Raw genomic sequence first — 21,920 nt, 5'->3', positions numbered from 1 at the left:
ACGCAAAAACATCTCGTACTTCGCTGACCGGGCTACCGGCAGATCCGATGGAAGGTGCCACGCACCCAGATGCGCTCTGCCACGGCCGCTCGAGGGTTCGCTTCCATCGAGAGGCCGTGGCTCTGCTTTCGTAAAACGAGGAGGAGACGGAAAGCGAAAAACATCTTGTTCGCTGTTATTCCAAAATATATTACCAACTAGCCGGCACCTCAACGCATCTTGTCCGCGTGTACAGCCGCACATAGAAAGTGACAAATGTTGTGGTTGCTATCAAGAATCGACTGTAAGTGGCGAACCACTGTCACCAGTGACCGCTGTGCACCGAGCCTGTCGCTACGCGTCGAAACAGTGCAACACCATTCGCCGTTTTTTACGCTCCATATATTTCGCTCTTTCCCTTCTGTTCTTTTTCTAGTAATATTTATTTTCTCGTGTGACAACACCTCGTTTGTGTCCACCAGTTGTGAACGGGCCGGCCTCCACTATATCATCATCATTATTAGTGGCGCGAGGTGCATTTCAAGAAGAAGATGAGAACGGGTGGGATAGAACCTCTGTTCCTTGGTGACGACCGCCGTTCGTCCTCTAGGCGTGCAAACGCGCCTTCTCGGATTCCAGAGGGCCTGCTCTCGCCCTCTGGGAGCGAAAGCCCGCCTTCTCGGACTGGGGAAGACCTAGTTTCGTTCACTGCAGAGAGACAACACCTCCCAACTGCAGAAGACGTACTTTCTTCCCCTGGAAGCGTACGCCCGCCTTCTGGGACTGCAGTATTTAGGAGTAAGCCGCTACGTTCGACAGTCACCTGCCTAGGCTTCACGTGTGGAGTCTCTTTGGCTGCGGCCTTCGGCGCGATGACCTGGTTCGCTGTTCACTGGTCTGTCAGTCGAGTGAATGCAAGCAACAATGGGACGTCTTTCTGCTGCTCCAAAGAGGCTGCCAGGCTGTTCGCCGTCATCGACTCTGCCCAGGATCCCTGCACAGATTTCTTCACCTACGTCTGCAAGAACGCCATCGAACAAGGTTTCGTGCAGAGGGACGTGGTGAACGACATAATCGTAAGCCTCCTTTCCTGAAGAACTGATGTCTTTCATGAATAGGTTAGATACTAAAATGGTAATAACAAAGGCGAAGGAACTGCGGCTTAAGCGCTAGACTGGGAAATCCCACTTAGTGTTGTAGTTTGTAGAAAGACATTGCAGGTAATACATGTGAATATATTCTCACAGCCTCGATTGTTTGATAAAATGCAAGTACATCTAAAAACTGCGGAAAATTCCTGACACTAGTTACTAAAATTGGCATCTATTGTAGTTCTCTTTCGTTAATAGGGTTTAACTTCCCAAACGGCTTCGGCTATAAGGGAAGCTGTAGTGGAAGGCTTCGGAAATTCGGAGACCTGGGGTTATTTATTCTGCTCCGTTATCGCACGGTACACTTTGTGAGTAAAAAATGTAGATCTAAATTGGTTCACAGGAAAGGGAATACGCAGTATGTCAAACATGGGCGTTGCCCTGTACCACTGCGTAAGGAGAACGGAGTCGTGCAAGACAAAAGAGGAGCCAAAATGGAATTCTTTTTACCACCTGGCGGAAGTTAAGGTCTCATGGGCCTCCACTGTATATGGCACTCAAGAATGGCGGGTTACCATTTGCGATAAAGATGCACGGCCTGCCTGAATTTGTTTTTTGGGGAAAGCGTGGACAGGTTTTTGACAATCCAAAAAGCTGCAGCAGAACCTCCCGACTGGCTTTCAAGGCTAGAGCCTTTGTTGTGTATGCGTGAATTTTAGTGTGTCATATGTACATAGTGTAAGTAAAAAGCATTTGAGGGATTTTTTTTATTTTGTTCTCGTGAAATGCAATGTGTCAAGTCCAGGCAATTAAGAAAAAAAAAGCCGTGGTGGTGCAGTGGTATGACACTCGACTACTGTGCCGGAGTACCCGGGTTGGCTCCCGGTCATGATGGCTGCGTTTCGATGGAGGCGAAACGAAGAGGTGTCCGTTTGCTGTACGATATCAGCGCAACGGAGGGTGGCTGATCCTGGCCCTAATGGCGCTAGGACAGCTAGGTCACCGCCGCTTGCGGCGGGGGCTAGCCTGCTACCAAATTTTTATCGGTTTTAGGCCGTCTTTGCACCCGCCCCCACTTCGGTGGTGGACGAAGGCTGTTGCGGCGTGCGTCTTTCTGTCCCTCTTCTTTTCTTTTTTTCTGTATTTTCTCTTCTGTCCGCACGAGGCAGCGGAAGTGGCTCAGCTACAGGACCAGTCGCAGGCCCGTTCATTTTCCTTCCCTTCTACAGCCACAACAACGATAAAGATCCCCAGGTGGTCGAAATCACTCAGTAGCCCTAATATAGGGCTCCTTTTTCTCACTTTCCACTGTCACTCCCACCTCCCTCACTTCTCTTACGGCGTGGTTCAGGTGTCCACAGAAAAAAGTTGTGACCGACACAGTGCCTTTTAATTCCTATGAAGTCATTATTTATTATTTATTTAGGGTCCGCTGACATCGCACAGATGTCCTTCTGGTAGGGATTGAATGATGCGCTCCGGTTCAGTAGGCGAGAGGCGCACCGCTAAGCCACCCTGGCGGTTAAGGTGGGCAAAGCATGAGGATCCGGACGGTAGAAAACGAAACCTCGTTACGTGCTCAACACGTTGATACTCGAATTGATACCTAGAAGTGAAATTCAAACGTGCCGACTGTAAGACTGCGGTGGCCCATTCTCTAATGTTTCGGCGCGCGCCGCAGAAAGCGGCGTTAGAAACTTCTACCTGCTTCGAGAAAGCGACGCAACCGATTGCGCAATCTCGGCCACCGCGCGGCGCCTTCTCGCCCTCGTCGACATGGGCTGAGTCAAGCGTGCATTCCCCAGCAAGGCCCCGCCCTCCTCCTCACTTCGCGCGGGAAAAATGCGCGTGTTGACGATGTTCGAGTAAATTCGATACCATGCTAGCGTTCCGAAGGGGGGAGGCATAGCCGCATAGCTTTGGCAGCACTAGGCCGTTTCCGCTCCTCGTACGCGAATAGAATTTTCTGCCCTGGCTATTTAAGAGCGCGCCGCGCAGCCATCGGCGGTTCTGGTTCTGATCCTGGTTGTCGACGAAGACAGCGTAGCAGGCAGGCTCCGACTGAGAAGTCGTAAAAAGAGCAATGCGCTCGTTTTGCAGTTAGCTGTTGGCTCAGTATCTGTTGTTTCGCCTCTCTGCCTCTTTTGTAAATACGTTTTCTGTACCTTGTGTTTGTGTGGTATAAAGTTAGGTTTCGTTTTGTTACTGCAAGTTCGTCGCCCTTCGTCTCAGTATGTTTGTGCGTGAACACACATCGCCTGCCGAATCGGCGAGTACCTTGAAGATTTAAAGACGACAGACAACCTGACATTTACTCCGACCACTCAGTGGGAAGCCGCTTTGGACAGCTAATGCCCTTCAATCTCGAACGCTGATCTGTGATGTGCTATATCGTGAGCCTTCCATGGATCCTTCATTTGTACGTGCCATGGTCTTCTTTCATTTGTACATACCATCGTCATCGTACCGCGGCGCCTGGTCCGGCACGCGCCTGGGTTCGTGATCGGATTAAAACGCTAGACAAGGCATCGCTGGCCTTGCCGTCACGACCTTGCTGTATTGACCTAGCCTTTCACAAGTGGTGGAGATGAAAGTCGATCCCGTTGCTGCCTTGGAACCTGCCTCTCGCTGGAGCTACATTCTGGTCGCCATTTGGCAACTGCCACCATGGTTATGTGTACCGAGAGTACCCACGAACCGGCCGGACCCTCTACATCGCTGCACCATCCCCTCCGACTGTGCCCACACGACAACGTGACCCGCCGCTGTTCGTTGCTCGTCGCGATGAAGACGTGGAAGACTGGCTCGACACCTATGAACGCTGCAGTGCCTACAACTGGTGGGACAATGCTCTAAAATGTCTCAACGTTACTTTCTACCTCACTGAGGTCACCAGAAACTGGTTTATTAATCGCGAACCCCAATCCACCAACTGGACCACATTCAAGCAGCAGTTCCGCCAATACTTCGCCGACCTGGCAGTTCGGACTGAGATCGCGAAGAACAAGCTCGCTTCCCGCCTTCAAGGTCCCGATGAGTCGTATGTGTCTTACACAGAGGCTATACTTGCACTTTGCCGGCCTGTTAGTTCACCATGCCGGAATCTGAACGAGCACACCACGTCTTGAAAGGAATCAGTTATATGACTTATAACACCCTAGTTGCCCAGAATCCTTCAACTGTTGATTCCAATATTACGACCTGCCAACGCCTCGACCAGCTGCAGTCCTTCCGTATGCAACTCGGCATCGCTACTGGCCCGACCTCTGCTGACCTCGATCTGCGGGCACTGATTCCAGACAACATCCGCGAGGAGCTCGAAGCCCTTAAGCTTGTTTGTCGACAAAGGTGCGATCATTCTTCCGCACCTTGTAATGACGCCGTTCTCCGCAACATTATTAAAGGAGAGTTAGCAACCAACGCCCACCCTATGGCATCCGAACCTCCTGCAACCCGCCCAGCGCCGACCTAGCCGCACATCGCTGCACCCCCCCCTCCTCCTTTGGTTCCCCCTCTCCGACCGGCACCAACCTTCAATCACGTCAATGCAATGGCGACGGCTCAACCTGCACCACCTTATTACGCACCTTGGCGCCCCTCCCGACTAGTTTGCTATTACTGTGGCATTAGAAGACATATATCCCGCTTCTCTCGTCGCAGCCTTCAAAACGAGCGCCGTGGTTACGACACCTTCGAGAGTGACATGCCTTCAACTTCATATTATCAACGACAGTTTATTACAAGCCCACCTCGACGATCCTCCCCACCTCCAGTATCTTGCTCTGAGCCTCGTGGGAGCCATCTATCCCGACGCAGGTTCCCATCCCCATACCGCCACTCAGTTTCCCCTCTCCGACCCGCAACAACTTTCCCTGCCCGCCGTCCTGGAAAACTAAGTGTTGAAGTTTCCGGAGGTCGTACTGCACTCTGCTGATTTACTAAAAGTCCTCCTGATCGCCCGTATAATGCGATTTCTGGTTTCGCTGAAGGATTACCGGTCGAAGCTTTAATTGATACAGGGGCTGCGATTTCTGTCATTCACGCTGATTTGTGCTACCGTTTGCGAAAAGTGACGACACCATATGATGGGCCTGAACTCCGTGGAGCCAATGACGTCCCTTTGCGCCCTTCAGCGAAGTGCACCGTATGAGGTGTTATTGACGGCATCCGCCATCATGTGCAGTTTGCGTGCTCACCTTGTACGCATCTGATGATTTTTGGTGGGATTTTTTTTGTCAACCGCTTCGGCGTTAATTTCTTGTGGTGACCGTGTTATGCATATGACAGACAGTGATTTTTCATCTGACTTTTCAGAATGACATCTTCCCCCAGCTGCCGCCGCTGATACTGTTTAGCCTCCTCAGTGCGAGAAACTACTTACTGATGTCTCAGACCACATCACAGGCGGGGACTTACTCATCGCACCATCTTATCGTCATCTTGAACGCGGTATCGCCTTCCCGTCTAGTCTTGTGAGGTTCTGCAACGGCTCAGCGACAGTAGCGGCCACTAACACTTCACGTGAATCCCTCGTGCTCCGAAAAGGAACTTCTCTCCCCTGCAAGGTGGATGTTCAACCTTTGTCCTTGATGGTGCTCACCGCCCCTCTGCCTCAGCACAGAGTTTTGTCAGACGTCTCTCTTTCTGTTCTTACAAAGACTATTAATGCCAACCTGACGCCGAACCAACGCCAAGACCTGCTGACATTGCTTCGACACCACCAAGCCATTTTTGATGCCACTTCCCTAACACTGGGACGGACTAGTGTTGTGCACTATCGCATCATTTCTGAAGGTAACTCTATCGTTCACCGACGGCTTTATCGGGTTTTCCTTTCTGAACGACAAGTAAATGAAGAAAATGTAAATGACATGTTGCGTCGCAATATTATTCGTCTCTCAACAAGTCTATAGTCCTCCCCAGTAGTGCTAGTTAAAAAAAAGGACGGCTCGGTACGCTTTTGACTCTCTCGAAGGAACCGAATATTTTTCGACTCTGGACTGCCGCTCAGGTTATTGGCAAATACCTATGCCCGAGGACGACAGAAAAAAAACCGCTTTCGCAACCCCCGATCGCCCCCTTATGAATTTAATGTTATACCTTTCGGACTTTGTAACGCACCAGCAAGATTTGAAAGAATGATCGATACTGTACTTCGTGGCCTAAAATGGAGAACCTGTTTATGTTACTTGGACGACATTGTTATTTTTTTGTCAACTTTTAACGACCATCTCATGCGCCCGAATGAAGTCCTCGCGTGTCTCGCTTCAGCGGGTCTTCAGTTCAACACCAGGAAGTGCCACTTTGCACAGAAGGAAATTAGAATATTGGGACATCTGGTCAGCCATGACGGCATTCGTCCAGACCCTGAAAAAGTCTTCGCGGTCTTGAACTTTGCTTGTCCACAACGAACTGCACATTTGCGCAGTTTCCTCGGCCTGGCGTCTTATTTCCGGCGCTTTATAAGGCATTTTGCAACTGTTGCTGCCTTACTTCATGAACTACTAAAAGCACGCAGCCCTTTCATATGGACTGAAAAGTGCGAAACTGCTTTTATCTACCTAAAGCACACCCTCACATCAGATCCTGTTCTTGGCCGGTTCAGTGACAGCGCTCCAACCAACCTGCACACTGATGCCAGTGGTCACGGTCTTGGCGCTGTACTTCTGCAGCGCGATGCAACTTCACGTGAGAAAGTGATTGCCTTCGCCAGTGGGACTATGACTCCAGCTGAGAAAAACTACACCATTACCGAGCAGGACTGCCTTGCCGTCGTCTGGGCTGTCCAAATATTTCTCCCTTACCTATACGATCGGCACTTCACAGATGCGACCGATCACCATACTCTTTGCTGGTTGTCCTCGCTCAAAAATTTGACAGGCCGACTTGGCCGCTGGATTCTACGCCTGCAAGAATGCCATTTCGACGTCACTTACTAATCGGGTCGCCAACACTAAGACGCCGACGCTTTTTCTCGCTGTCCACTTTCGGAATCAGTTTGCGGTTTTCTTCCCAATGCATTTCTGTCTGACCACAGCCGGCCATCTCTTTCCCCGACGTATATCACAACAGCTTCTTTTGACGACTCTCAGAACAAACACGCTCTCCGCTAGCAGCAATTAGCCGATGCCTACTGCAGTCCCATCATCCACCGCCTTATCGGCGCTTCGGACCCACCCAATGCTCGGCTTCGCCGACAGCTTCGCATTTTGAAGTTCGAAGATGGCATCCTACGCCGCTATGTGTATTGCCCTGATAGAACTCGCTGGATCCTAGTAGTGTCGCGTGTACCGCGTCCACGTTTACTGGCGGCTCACCACGATGACTTCACTGCAGGTCACCTTGGTTTTAGCAAAACCTACGACCGCGTGAAAAAATTATTCTTTTGTCCTCGCCTATCTTTCAGCGCTGCCAAATAGGTCGCATCCTACCCTCTGTGACAACGTCGCAAACGACCGACTTCTTCGCCCGCTGGTTTTCTACAACCTCCTCCCTGTCCCGCCACGTCATTCGACGTAGTCGGCATTAAACTTAAACGAACATTGTCGAGATCGCAAGTGCCGGCCGCGACTAAATCAGATTAAGATACTTGGCCGTGGCAGCAACGCAGTGGCGCGCGAAATATTTGAGTCGTTTTTGATAAACAAAGCGCACAATTGTGCCAGTGATACGTGTATCGCCTTATACAAAAGCGAGTCCGCCTTGTTGAATTCTGTTTTGTAGGGTATGACGGTGGCTCGCGTTTATCAGGCATGTTGTGTTTTTTTCCGCTGCGCATGCGCTTATATGTTTTATATTTAGAGGTTAAGCTTCTGAATAAACTAGTTGTTAGTTTGCGCTCGTCCTGCCGTTGCCTCTGTTTTTTGTGTTGTCTTTTTTGCGCATAGCCTTAATGGCATTACATGATTCAAGCCAACTAGTTCGACAACAACTCTTGTTGAGGTTCATTTCTACTACAGCGGGCCCATCTTTCTGTGTTTCACCACTGTGTGTTCCATTGTCGTACCCTCAAGCTGATACCTTGGTCAGCTTGATCATCGCCAATTCAGTTCGTGCAAGATCACTTTTCTTACTGCCTCAGAAAAGGGATCACCCCGCATGAAGTGAGTGCCCTTTTTGGGTCGGTTGGTCACCGTAAGCGGGTGTGTAGATTACTCAGATCTGAGTTGTGGAGACAGGTTCGCCTATGTCAAGACTGGCTGCTCATTGTGTGCTTGGCTCAACACCTGTCTAGGCTAGGAGAACATATTCTGCGCGTCCACAGGCGGAATGCTTCTCAACATACGGAGGCCATGTGGAACGTCACAATTAAACAACTGTTGAAGCTGACGGAGAGGCGGAGTGACGTTCGAGGAAAAGGGTCTGTGATTGTGCTCGGAGATGTTCAAGTTCCAGAGTCTGTAATGAGCGTTCTCAAGAAAGGACCCAAGTATAGCGAAGAGCCTGCCGTACAAGCTCATGAACTTCTGGTACTGAATAGAAGAATTGCCAAGAAAGCTGAAAGCGAAAGTCAAGAGCGCTGCCTTTTGGAAAGGGTGGACTGCTTAGCAAAGACTATTCACAAGCTACCGTCAACAAGGAAGAAGCAGGCCACGAAAGAAGTGCTGAACTTTTTTAGAGATAACGACTTGCGTTTATTGCAGGCTGATAAAGATGGTGGATTTATCATTATACCTGAAGGTGTGTTTAAAGAAAAGGCAGACCAGGCAATCAGAAAAAACTTTAGGTCAGTTAAAAGGAGTGTAACTAGAGTTAAGAGTAAGGCTGTGAAGTTGTGCAATGATTTAGGTCTGGTGTAGATAGCGAAAGGTATAAACAAATGTGTCGGCAACTCGTTGCAGGTATTTTTCTTGGCAAAGACACATAAAGTGGATGTGTCCTTTAGGACAGTTGAGCGAGAAAGGCTCATGGCAGAACCAGGTCAGTTTGTTTCTGCAGAAACATTTACGGCAGCTAGATGTGTTTGACCCATTTACTACTAGAAATTCACAGGATGTTAGTGGCTATTTGGAGGAAAGCCAGAATGTTGGATTCCTGTTTTCTGTAGATGTGCAGGACCTCTTTTATTCCATACCTCATGCTGAACTACTTGAAGCTGTTAGATTTTGTGTGGAAGAGAACGGGGATGTTCCCTTTCAAAACGCAACAGGGATGACTGTAGATAATTTTATAACTCTACTTGAATTTTATCTTAATAGCACGTTCATTACATTTGACAATGGGTTCTACCTGCAACGTTGCGGTATTTGTATAGGTTCGTGTGTTGCCCCAGTACTGTGTAACATTTTTCTGTCTTTTATTGACCGTACCTTGACAAAAGTCCTTGACAGCACTATGGCTTTAAAAGTTTTTAGATATGTGGATTAATTTTTAATTCTTCTAAAAGAACAAGATAACATTGACTACCTTGATGTGACGAATGAGATTTTAGAAGCTTTTAAACTACACGGTAAAGGTCTAACTTTTACGCATGAGGTACCAGATCATAACAGTCTGCAGTTTTTGGACATGAAAATGATTCTTTCAGATAAGCATTTTTGTTGGATGTATCATCCCAGAGTTGCAAAAGATCTTATGCCGTACGGGTCTGCACAGTCGAAGACGCTCAAAAGAGGTGTTGCTGCTATGTGTCTTGAGTCTGCCCTCATGAGGTCATGTCCGCACAAAATGGGCGATAGTTTCTTGGCACAAGTGTCCCGTTTGGACAATGCGGGCTACCCCTGCACGATCTTGACGGCAGTGAGTGAAACTCTCCTGCAGAAAATGAAAGGAAAAGTGCTCAAAAGGGACCCAAAGGAGGGTACAAAACCAGTAGTTGTACCTTACGTGCGTAAAGTGGCACACAACTTGAAGAAGGTGGCCAACAGGTTTGGTGTGCCTGTGGTGTTTTCTGCACCTGTTAAGCTAGGCCGACTCTGCTCGCTCACGGCGAAAGAGAGATATATGCCGGGCGTTTGCACAAAGAAGCATGGTAAGCCCTATGTAAAATGCGCTAAAGGCATTGTTTATGAAATTCCACTAACATGTGGAAAGGCCTACATTGTCCAAACAGGGAGATGCGTTAATGATCGAGCAGGGGAGCATGTGCGCACGTTAGGGGATAAGGAATGTACTACAAACTTAAACGAACATTGTCGAGATTGGAAGTGCCGGCCGCGACTAAATGAGATTAAGATACTTGGCCGTGGCAGCAACGCAGTGGCGCGCGAAATATTTGAGTCGTTTTTGATAAACAAAGCGCACAATTGTGTCAGTGATACGTGTATCGCCTTATACAAAAGCGAGTCTGCCTTGTTGAATTCTGTTTTGTAGGGTATGACGGTGGTTCGCGTTTATCAGGCATGTTGTGGTTGTTTCCCTGCGCATGCGCTTATATGTTTTATATTTAGAGGTTAAACTTCTGAATAAACTAGTTGTTAGTTTGCGCTCGTCCTGTCGTTGCCTCTGTTTTTTGTGTTGTCTTTTTTGCGCACAGCCTTAATGGCATTACATGATTCAAGCCAACTAGCCCGACAACAACTCTTGTTGGTTATTCATAGTGGTTAACCGCGCTAATAATTAGAATGACAAGAAATACAGCGACACAGAGCGCTCTGTGTGTTGTTTCTTTTCGTTCTAGGTGTTAGCGCGGTGTACCGCCATTAAGTTGCACTCTACGCAAGTCGCGTTTCCAAACTATGAACGAGAACATCTTCGGCGGAACTCCGTCTGGTTGGTTACTTCAAACAAAATTTGAGAAACGCTTGTCACCAACCAAATCATTTCTTAGAACCCGACGTTTCGGGACTAACTTGGTCTCTTCCTCAGAGCCGAGTAAAGTTCGAGGCCCGCCATAGCAGGCAGCGGCCTACGCTTCCCCTTTCTCAACACAAGGTGCAGTCCAATTGCGTACGCGGTGGGTAGCGTCCGCGGATTCACTGTTCACTGTTGAAGCTGTCAGCCGGTAAACCACGACTTTTGAAAGGGTTGGTATCCACATCAAGTACGCTCACCTCCTCAGAGGCGATTTTATGGTCGGCGCGTTCGCAGTACTCGGCGAGGGGGCTGCTTTCCGAGTTTAATTGCCGGACGTCACTTTTGTGCTGCAAAATCTGCCGACGGAGATTTTTAGTTTCGCCGATGTAGGAGGCCGGGCACTCGGAGTGTGGGATTTTATAAATTCCACCTGGTTGTTTTTCTCAGAGGATACGGTCTTTTGGTAGCGGTAGAAAACGGCTGACTGTTGAGGCAGGTTTGTGCGACACACAGACGTGTTTGCGGAGGATGCGTGCCAGCGCCTCACTGGTGCCCGCCACGTATAGGAGCACAATGCGAGGGCGCTTCGTCGTTTCCGTGCTGACCGACCCTCTTGTCCTGCTAGCTCGACGGCGGGAAAAAAGGCGCGTGTGTAGTCATTCGTCTTCAGATCGGCGTAAACGGTGGCCTCTTCCGCTTTTCTCTCCGCCTCGGAGGAGCAAATGTACTCAGCTCTCCTCAGAAGAGAGGAGAAGACTGAGGCCTTGTTTGAAATAAAATTTAAGTAGCGGCCGGTATGAGTGGGCTTTCTATACACACTGAAGTTTAGGACATCAGGGAATGGTAACTGATTGTCATTTTACCGTTTCAAACTGAGCTGGATAGAGGACTCAACCGCGTTCAGGTGCGCAAGGAAGTTTTCAACTCCTGATTTTTTTATGATGCAAAAGCAGTCGTCGACGTACCGAATGAAAACGTTTGGCCTTTCTTGGAAAGACTGGAGAGCTTTCTCTTCAATGGCCTCCATTGTTAAGTTGGAAGCAGTGACTGAGATCGCGGAACCCATAGCCATGCCGCATGTTTGTAAAATTCCCCTTTGAAGCAAAAGGCCGTGCTGTTCAAGCAAAACTCCAAGAGCCGGCAAAGTTCTTCCGAGTTCAAGCTTGTCCTGGCACCGAGGTCAACGTCCTCTTCAAGGACTTCTTTCGCTGTGGAGACGGCACAGGGCACAGAGATGATGGTACAGAGCGAGACCGCGTTGAAAGAAACCATGCACTCATCTGCTTCCAGTTGTACGTGGGAAATAAGTTTGACGAGGTGGGGGGAATAGCGTACGTGCGTCGATGTTTTGCCCGTTAGGGAGGAAAGGATTCGGTGGAGATAGTTCGAGAGGGCTCAGAGCGGAGAAGAGGTGAAATCAACGATGGGGCGAAGCGGAATTCCAGTCCGTAGAATGTGGGTACCGTTCCAGCATATCAGGCGTGCGTACACGTGTTTAGACTGAGAGCAGCGTTTGAAAATGGAAGCCAAAAGCTTGTTCATTCTGGTCTGAAGTTGTGTAGTAGGATCTTTATTTAATTTTTCGTAATCTGGGCTGTCGAGGAGTAACCTGACTTTTTGCTTGTAATTCTCTCGGTCGAGGACTACAGGTGAATGTCCTTTGTCTCCCTGCGGAGTTCTCTTAGAACTCATATTTCTCCTTGGGAGATGTTCGCTGGTTGGCGGCCGGGTAGCTTGGACAGGACCCCGATCACATTTTGGCGGACTTATTCACGGGCGGCGGGCCTAACGTGCCTCATACCATCCTCCACAGCAGCTAGTTTTGTGGTGCCATTGACGTGGTGTTGAACCCGTGGCCTTTCGCCAAAGCAGAAGTTTCAATTGGAGATAGGGGTCTCGAAGAAAGATTTGTGACAAAGTTCGAAACATCACCAGGTGGCCTACTTGCCTTGTCTTTTTCCTGTCGCAACCTGGAGAGTTACACAGCGTGAGACGATGCCCGTGTTTCGGCGTAGGAGGAGGAGACACTACCGGCGAATGATTTAAGAGAGTCGAACACACCCGGTACTCGATGTTGAAGCTGCTGACGCAAGAAGAACAGGTCGAGCTCTTCCTGCCTCCGGATGTCACGGCTCTCATGTATCCTTGCGTGCACCAGCCATCGTTCAGCTTGGGAGGTGATCTTCCTGCCTTCCGGTGTGTCGACTAGGCACTTCAATCGGAAGCTTTCTACAACTAGTTGCATATCACGGCAGGCCTTTTTAAAGTTCACGTTTGTCTTGTGTGCGGCCAGGCTGCGAGAGCAAGCGACGAAGCGTTTGGTCAGCTGTGCAGTTTGCCGGCCGAAGTCGAGACGCAATGATTTGAACGAGAACATCTTCGGCGGAACTCCGTCTGGTTGGGTATTTGAAACAAAAGTTGAGAAACACTTATCACCAACCGAAATCCCGTGCTCCGAGCGCCCGGACTCGTACATCAGCGAAACGAAAAATCTCCGTCGGCGGAATTTACAGCACAAAAATGACATCCGGCAATTGAACTCTGAAAGCAACCCCCTCGCCGAGAACTGCGAACGCACTGACCACAAAATCGCCTCTGAGGAGGTGAGCGTACTTTATGTGGATACCAACCCTTTCAAAAGACGTCACGTTGAGTCGTGGTTTACCGGCTGACAGCTTCAACAGTGAACAGGAATCCGGGGACGTTACCTTACGCGTACACAATTGGACTTCGCCACGTATTGAGAAAGGGGAAGCGTAGGCCGCTGCCTGCTACTGCGGGCCTCGAACTTTAGTCGCCCCTGAGGAAGGGACCGAGCTGGTCCCGAAACGTCGGGTTCTAATAAATAATTTGGTTGGTGATAAGTGTTTCTCAACTTTTGTTTCTAAACTATCCGCCCAGCATTATTTTCACTGCGATCTGCGTTTGCGGATTTTTTTATTGCAGTGGGACGTCACTTCAAGCATCATCACGGGCACCCAGAAATACGGCACTAAGGCTGCTGAAGCACTTCATGCCCTTTACACATCGTGCATCCAGGAGATATGGCAGCACGACAAGAGAACAAGAGATGTCGCGGAAATTGTGCTGAAAATCGCCAACGCGACAACGCCAATGAGTGGCGCAGAACTTCTCCGATTGGCAGTAGCGGCAACAAGGCGGTACCAGATGACATTCATCTTCGATGTAATGACACCCGCTGATGAACCAACAACTATAGTGTTCGTTCGAAGCGCTCCCCTGCCCATTGACTACAGAGCATTTTGCGGTCCTTCCTGCTACGCTATGCTACTCTCCACTCTAAATGCGCATTTCGGCACTAACTACACCAAAGAGGACATATCTGAGTGGGAAAAGAAATTCGAGCTGTCAAACTGGAGACGCACGTTTATTTCTTTTACAGAGATTAGAGAAGCCTTCGGAGGTCTGGAAGCGTCACAGTTCAAGGCTATATTCCTCGAGTACTTGATCGACGTTGACCGTTTCAAGAGCGTTAAAGCTGTGTCCAAATTGAGCCTTCTTCAGGACATTCGGATCTTGACTGACGCAAAGAACCAGCCCTTGTCAGTGCTCTACAGGCTGCTTATTTTGGCTTTCGAGGCGATACTGTACATCAAACAGGACTCATTTTTAGATTCACCCACAGTCTGGAGCGAGAACGTGTGCTACAAGCACCTCTACGAAAGCGCCCAGCTTTGGCGCGTTACGTACGTGGCGGTACTCGCGACGTCTACTACAGACAGCCAGCTGCGCGCAATCTTTGATGCCACGCGCAAAATAATCATCGACTACGCCCCGCTCCGACGTCTAGTGGCCGCTGGGAACGACACTGTACACTTCAGGGACATAGTCAACAACATGTCCCTCATGCTGCCTGGCGACCTAGTTTTTCGAGAACCAGCCGTGCCCCACTTGTCCCCGCAAGGCTTCGTCCGGAACTTGTTCTTGGTGCTGGATTTCGAGTTCGACTCTAAAATAGAAAAGGCACGACGAGGAATGCCCTGGTTTCGGGACGATGCCAAGAGCAGAGTGGTGGACCACATGTTTTTCGTGAACGAGACGACTCTCTACGTGTCTTCGTGGGCATACAGCTGGCTCAGTTCTGGCACCACCGACCCTCTGCTCGCAGACGCTGCAGTGATTGCAACTCGCATGGCCGCCTTGCTTTGGGTCAACCTGGTGGAACGGGAGACCTGGTCCCAAGGAACGTATGCTGCGCTCAAAACGTACAGGTAATCATTTTACTCTGCTTGGCACTTTGCGAAAACGGGCTGCTCGCCTCTTAGCTACCCGTTGTGTTATTGTTCTGACTGCGAGCAAGGTGACGTTTATGCTGTTCCTTTAAGGTTCCAGAGCGTATAATTGTTAGTCAGTTCAGTCGTTCAGTCGTGTCCGACTCTTCGTGACCCTATGGACCAAATCACGCCACGCTTTCCGGTCTCTCACTATCTTCCTAACATCACATAACTTCATCTACAGTGCCTCGAGGATGCCATCTAAATAATTGTTAGAGCATATATTATTTTGAAACTGAAACGTAATGTGGGGTCCTTCCTAGAGGATGCGCTTAAACAGCTTGTCGATTTAGAGCTCAATTGCATGAAGAAAGGCTTATCTTCAACTCTTAGCTGCAAAAAGGTCAACTGTTAACTCGCGACAGCCTCCAGTACTAAATGGTGCTCATTTATAAAAATCGTGAAGGAAACACTCTAGCGATTAAATTCTGCATTGTGTCTTCATTTGCAGCAGAGGTGCATTAGACAGATTGTAGTAGACCGGCAAGGAAACATGTCAGTGGTGAACAACAAAGACAGCGATTTATATAGCATGGCTTGAAGCTACAGAAGAGACTGGCATATAAAAAATTCCTCTCAGACTGTATCTGATAGGGTATACAGTTTCCTCCGGGCATTAATGAACGACCCAATGTGAAAGCCGCTCTAAGTGAATCAATTAGTGCAATAAGGTACAGCTAGTGATCGCGTAGCTCGTAATAATTTTGTGAATGCGCCGATCACACACATTTATCCCTCTGCTCACCTCATCTCAGCGTCAAGAAGGCGATCTCAGAAGAGGTAAAAGCGGAATCAAATATGAGACAAAGCTCAAAATTTCGACTGTGTTTTAGACCTGAGAGCGGTCTTAAGCATTTTTTTTCTATCACTCCTTGTAGTTAAGCAGTCACAGCGCCTCTTGTGGAGGTACCAGTGATATGCGAATCAACACCATGTGCCCCCCGGTGTGGCGCAGTGGTTACGGCGCTCGAATACTGTTTCCAGGGATGCGGGATCGAATGCCGGCTTCAGCTGCCGCTTTCGATGGAGAAGAAAAGCAAGGCGCCCGTGTGCTGTGCGATGTCAGTGCACGTTAAAGAACCCCAGTTCAGTTCAGTTCAGGCGTTCAGTCGTGTCCGATTCTTCGTGACCCTATGACCATGTCACGCCACGCTTTCCGGTCTCTCACTATCTTCTTAACATCACATAACTTCATCTGCAGTGCCTCGAGGATGCCATCTAACCATCGCGTTCGCTGCCTACCCCTTCTCCGGCGACCCTCAACCTTTCCCAACATCAAATCTTTCTCCAGCGACTCCTCTCTTCTCATCAGATGACCAAAGTAGCTGAGCTTTAACTTTAGAATTTGACCCTCCAATGAGCAGTCAGGGTTTATGGTCGACAATATCGACTGATTTGATCTTCTGGCAGTCCAAGGAACTCTCAAGAGTCTTCGCCAGCACCACAATTCAAACGCGTCAATTCTTCGGCGGTCAGCCTTTTTCACAGTCCAACTCTCGCATCCATACATCACAACTGGAAAGACCATAGCACGAGTTATACGGATCTTGGTTGGCAGACTAATGTCTCTGCTCTTTACTAGGCGGTCAAGGCTAACCATTGCTCTCTTTCCCAGAAGCAGGCGTCTCCTAATTTCATGGCTGCAGTCTCCTTCCGAGGTAATCTTGGAGCCCAAGAACAGAAAATCTGTCACAGCTTCCACTTCTTGTCCATTGATGCTCCAGGACTTGATAGGGCAAGACGCCATGATCTTTGTCTTTTTAATGTTCAGTTTAAGCCCAAACTTCTCACTCTCTTCTTGTACGCGCACCAGAAGTCTCTTGAGTTCCACTTCACTTTCTGCCATTTCTGCCATCCGCATATCTAAGAACCCCAGGTGGTCGTAATTTCCGAAGACCTCCATTACGGCGTCTCTCATAGCCTGAGTCGCTTTGGGACGTTCAACCTCACAAACCAAACCAACCATACCAAAACCATGGGTTACGTGGTGCAGAAATCGGAAGGCGGGCTGAAGACAGCACAAAGAACCATGAGATTTGCCTCCTTGGATGGGTTATGGCTTCTGGTGTAAGGCGTATTTGCAAATGAAATGAAGAAAAGCAGGGTCACTGTGCATTTCAAGGGCGGGAACAGGAATGAAGTCTCATATTATAGACCCATATCAATAATGCCTCTTTTCGATAAAGGATTAGAAAATATGTTTACTAGGCTGTCAGATTTTTTTGATACACAGAATACGATTACTGAATGTCAGTTTGGTTTCAGAAAGGAAAGATCTACCAAAACAGCGCTATTAATAATCAAACAGTTGATACTGCGTAATTTTGTAAATAATAATTTCACTTTGTCTCTTTATGTATTTCAGCAAGGCCTTTGACTGCCTTGATCATAGAAGTTTAGCATCCAACCTGTCCGCGTCACAGAGTTTCTTACTCTTACCTAGAGGAAAAATTCTGCTGCCGTCTATGGGAGTTTACATGGAGTTTCCAGACGACCAGTTCAGCCACCATAGGCGCTCAAAGCATCATGGGCCAGAGAGCTACTGAGTGCAGAACTACAACTTTTGGACAACCCCAATGCAAAGATAAACGTTGTTCTACAGTAAATAATGTCCTAAGATTGAATATTATGACAGTAAAAAGCAAGAAGAGAAAGAGCATGTCAGTATGAGATTTTCCAATATAAGCGATGGCTCGTTCTCCTATTGGCTTAGTTCTGAGCAGCATAAAAACCAATATTTCGCACTTAATAGGCAAACTTTGAAATAAAAAAAACGATATGAAAATATTTGTGGTTGTGCTATCACTTAAGAACGTTTTTAGTGGCATTTCGGGAAACAGAAACCTTTTATTGGCGACGTCTGCTTTTGCGCCTTCGCTACTATGGCTTTCGCGGTTTATGTACGCACCTTCTGATGATGATGATGACGAAGAAGCGACGCAGTAACGCCACTCGACGTAACCGAGAAAAACCGACTGGGAAAAGGGGTCATGGCCCAAATAGTTGCGCCGATGTGGCAGTGATTCGTTCCGCCATCGGACAACAATAAGTCCGCCTTGCGCGGCAACCGGCCCATGATTCTTAGCGCGCCCATGATAGCTGAAGTGCAGCGCCCTCAGCGTCCCCTCTAGTTAGTGTAAGAAACTCTACGGTCCACGTATCCGTGGTACGCCTCTCGCCCTAATGAAATCATATTTGCATGACAAGAAATATCGGTTTATTTAGATAATAAACACTCGTCTTTCATAACAACGTCAAGTGGCGTCCCCTCAAGGAAGCGAATTAGGTCCACTTTAATTTAACATATATATAAATGATATTGTAAATATAGACAATAATGCAGATGATATAATATATGCAGATGATAGCACTCTCCTTCTCTCCGGTTCGGAAGCTAATGAGCTAATCTTAAAATGCAATAATTTACTGAATAAATTACATAGTTGGTTCAATTGGAATTCACCGAATATAATCTATAAAAGCCAAAGCAATACTTTTCGAGCCATGAATAAAACCGTCAACATAACGAAAGCGCTTCGTTACGCAAATCGGTATATTTAGATAGGAAGTCAGCATAAAATTCTTGGTGTCATATTTTCTGAACAAATTAGCTGGGATCAGCATGTCACTATCCTTTGTAGCAAACTTTCATCTGTACCTGGAATACTGACCCGATACACCGTTTTGTTGGCAACAAAGAATAAATTACAATCATACAATGCGCTCTTCCTGTCTTTCATAAATTACTGTAGCCTAGTGTGGGCGGCAACTGCGAAAGCTAACATTACCAAACTACAGAGCCAGCAGAAAAGGATTGTTAGAAATGTGGCAAATATAGATTATTTTTCTTAGACACAGATTGCATTAACAAATACAGCATTATTAAACTTAAAGACTGGTATCATTTTAGAATCTTACGCTCATGTTATTTCTACTCTTACGACTAAGAAATTTATAACAGCTATTGCACGTTTAGTATCAAGCCAGGACCGCGCGCAACTCGAAGCACCGGATTAGGGTTTATTCCAAGGATCCGCAATAATTAAATGTCAAACGCTGCAGTACAAGTTGCTCTATAACCTAAATAAGTATCATATGGCACAAAATCTCACTCTAAGTGATGTCCGATCACTTTTCCTCAGTATGGAATATTCTTTTATATCCACATGGTTTCGTTACTTTCTGTGTTACAGATAATTTACGCCTTTCCATAATTGTATCACACTTTGAAAATACTTTCATCTGCCAAACTGTTGTCGTGATTTTTGTTCTATATGCACTGTTATGCAATTTCATTTTAGTTTTACACTGTTGTTCGCACGATCATTGCTCTCAAATGCCACATTTGAACCTTCTGCTTTGCCTTTGTTTATTTATTGCTGTACCGCTATCTCCCAAGCGATAGGGTTACACGATATCGTCCAGCAGCTCTAACAGCTTTTAGCCGTGGGACCCATCCAGGATGTTTTTGAGCAAATAAAAAAATTGAACGAAAGATATGGCTTCCGATCGTGCACTAGGATTGCCTTTTTCAGTTCAGTTCAGTCGTACAGTCGTGTCCGACTCTTCGTGACCCTATGGACCATGTCACGCCACGCTTTCCGGTCTCTCACTATCTTCCTAACATCACATAACTTCATCTGCAGTGCCTCGAGGATGCCATCTAACCATCGCGTTCGCTGCCTACCCCTTCTCCGGCGACCCTCAACCTTTCCCAACATCAAATCTTTCTCCAGCGACTCCTCTCTTCTCATCAGATGACCAAAGTAGCTGAGCTTTAACTTTAGATTTGACCATCTAATGAGCACTCAGGGTTTATGGTCGATAATATCGACTGATTTGATCTTCTGACAGTCCAAGGAACTCTCAAGAGTCTTCGCCAGCACCACAATTCAAACGCGTTAATTCTTCGGTGGTCAGCCTTTTTCACAGTCCAACTCTCGCATCCATACATCACAACTGAAAAGACCATAGCACGAGTTATACGGATCTTGGTTGGCAGACTAATGTCTCTGCTCTTTACTAGGCAGTCAAGGCTAACCATTGCTCTCTTTCCGAGAAGCAGGCGTCTCCTAATTTCATGGCTGCAGTCTCCTTCCGAGGTAATCTTGGAGCCCAAGAACAGAAAATCTGTCACAGCTTCCAATTCTTGTCTATTGATGCTCCAGGACTTGATAGGGCAAGACGCCATGATCTTCGTCTTTTTAATGTTCAGTTTAAGCCCAAGCTTCTCACTCTCTTCTTGTATGCGCATCAGAAGTCTCTTGAGTTCCACTTCACTTTCTGCCATTAAATGGTATCATCCGCATATCTAAGGTTGTTGATACGCTTTCCAGCAATCTTCACTCCAGCTGAAGACTCGTTCAGACCAGCCTTCCTCATGATGCACTCTGCATATAGGTTAAATAGGCAGGGCGATAGTATGCAGCCTTGCCTCACTCCTTTCTCGATCGGAAACCAATCAGTAAGACCATGCCCAGTTCTGACTCTTGCCCTTCATACAGGTTCCTGAGGAGACAGATAAGGTGAATTGGAACTCCCATCTCTTGGAGAGCTTGCCACAATCTGCTGTGATATACGCAGTCAAACGCTTTCGCATAATCAATAAAGCAGAAGTGGATGGGTTTCTGGAACTCTCTTGCTTTTTCCATGATCCAGCGAAGGTTGGCAATTTGGTCTCTAGTTCCTCTGCCCTTGCGAAACCTGCAGCTTGCACGTCCAGAAGCTACCGATGCACACACTGCTGCAGTCTACCTTGGAGGATTGCCTTATTACGAACGTTTAAAAGATGTATATCCGGATGATATGCGAGATACAAATATTGTCCAGCATTTCTTCCTTATTGTTAAGAATTACTCGCGATGGTTTTTTGCAGGCAATGCCTGCTGGACACAAAAGTCGCAAAGTACCTTGACATCCTGTATCACCTCATAGCGCTCAAGCAGGGCCTACAAATCGCCGCCCTTGTCGGAGCAGCAGGCACTGCCCTTGGAGGGGCCACCTCACCTGTGGCAGCAACGACAAGCTGGTACACAATGCAGAGGGCCTGGAGTCTCTTCCGCATTTCCAATGCACAATTCTTTTACACGCGCTTTGCCTACTACCAATGCAGCAAGATAGATGCCAAATATGTTCTGAACGAGGTCGTCGAGGGCAACGCTGACTTTTCGGCAGCATTCCAGTGCCCGCACAGCGTGGATTTGGCTGAACGAGGTGACTGCATGAACGGGACCCACCAGATTAGTGATGAACAGTGACGCGAAACGAACGTTGTCAAATGACCAGCCGCCTGCTTGTATTTTCAGATATTTTGGGGGCCCGTTCTGGGCTTCGCGTTTTATTTTTAGAGAAGGTATTTAAGAAATATGCTTTGCATATGCATGACGGTTGGCAGTTATATGATCAGAATTGGATGATTGTCTTGCTCAGTACACTAATGTGTGCTGCTTACCCTAGTTTAGGTTTTATAACGCTATAGTCAATTGTCAGTTACGAGTTATTGGAATTTTGTGTATAGATGTGCATATTTCTCGTCACAGCCATATTGGGCTGCGAATATCATTTTCGAAATGTTTCTCTACACGTCGTCAACCAATACAACGGTTTACATCATGATTTTTGAAAAACGCAATGCCTATATACATTGCCTGTCACAGAACCAAATATCGTAATTTTTGCACTACTTATAGTTGACGTCAACACATCGGAAACCATTTGTTATTCCACTGCTCATAGGTGTAATATAACGTACATAATCCGGAATGCTTTTGTGAAAGGAGTCTCGTCTATGTGCTTCGCGCTGGGGCACAATGCATCGCAG

The 21,920-nt window shown here is 47.6% G+C and overlaps 1 protein-coding gene across 1 annotated transcript; it reads left to right on the top strand.

Annotated features, from left to right (window-relative positions):
• Positions 1-851: 851 nt before the first annotated feature.
• Positions 852-15,041, top strand: LOC146175169 (uncharacterized). Its single transcript, XM_084585540.1, has 2 exons — positions 852-1,055; positions 13,752-15,041. Exons 1-2 carry the CDS (start codon positions 852-854, stop codon positions 15,039-15,041), a joined length of 1,494 nt encoding a protein of 497 aa, XP_084441666.1.
• The last annotated feature ends 6,879 nt before the right edge of the window (positions 15,042-21,920 follow it).

This window comes from Amblyomma maculatum, chromosome 11 (assembly GCF_055883805.1).
Source record: "Amblyomma maculatum isolate TAMU_Amacu chromosome 11, ASM5588380v1, whole genome shotgun sequence".
In the NCBI taxonomy this organism is placed as follows: Eukaryota; Metazoa; Arthropoda; class Arachnida; order Ixodida; family Ixodidae; genus Amblyomma; species Amblyomma maculatum.
The sequence above is the reverse complement of the archived record's forward strand: the minus strand, read 5'-3'. Positions and strand labels throughout refer to the sequence as shown.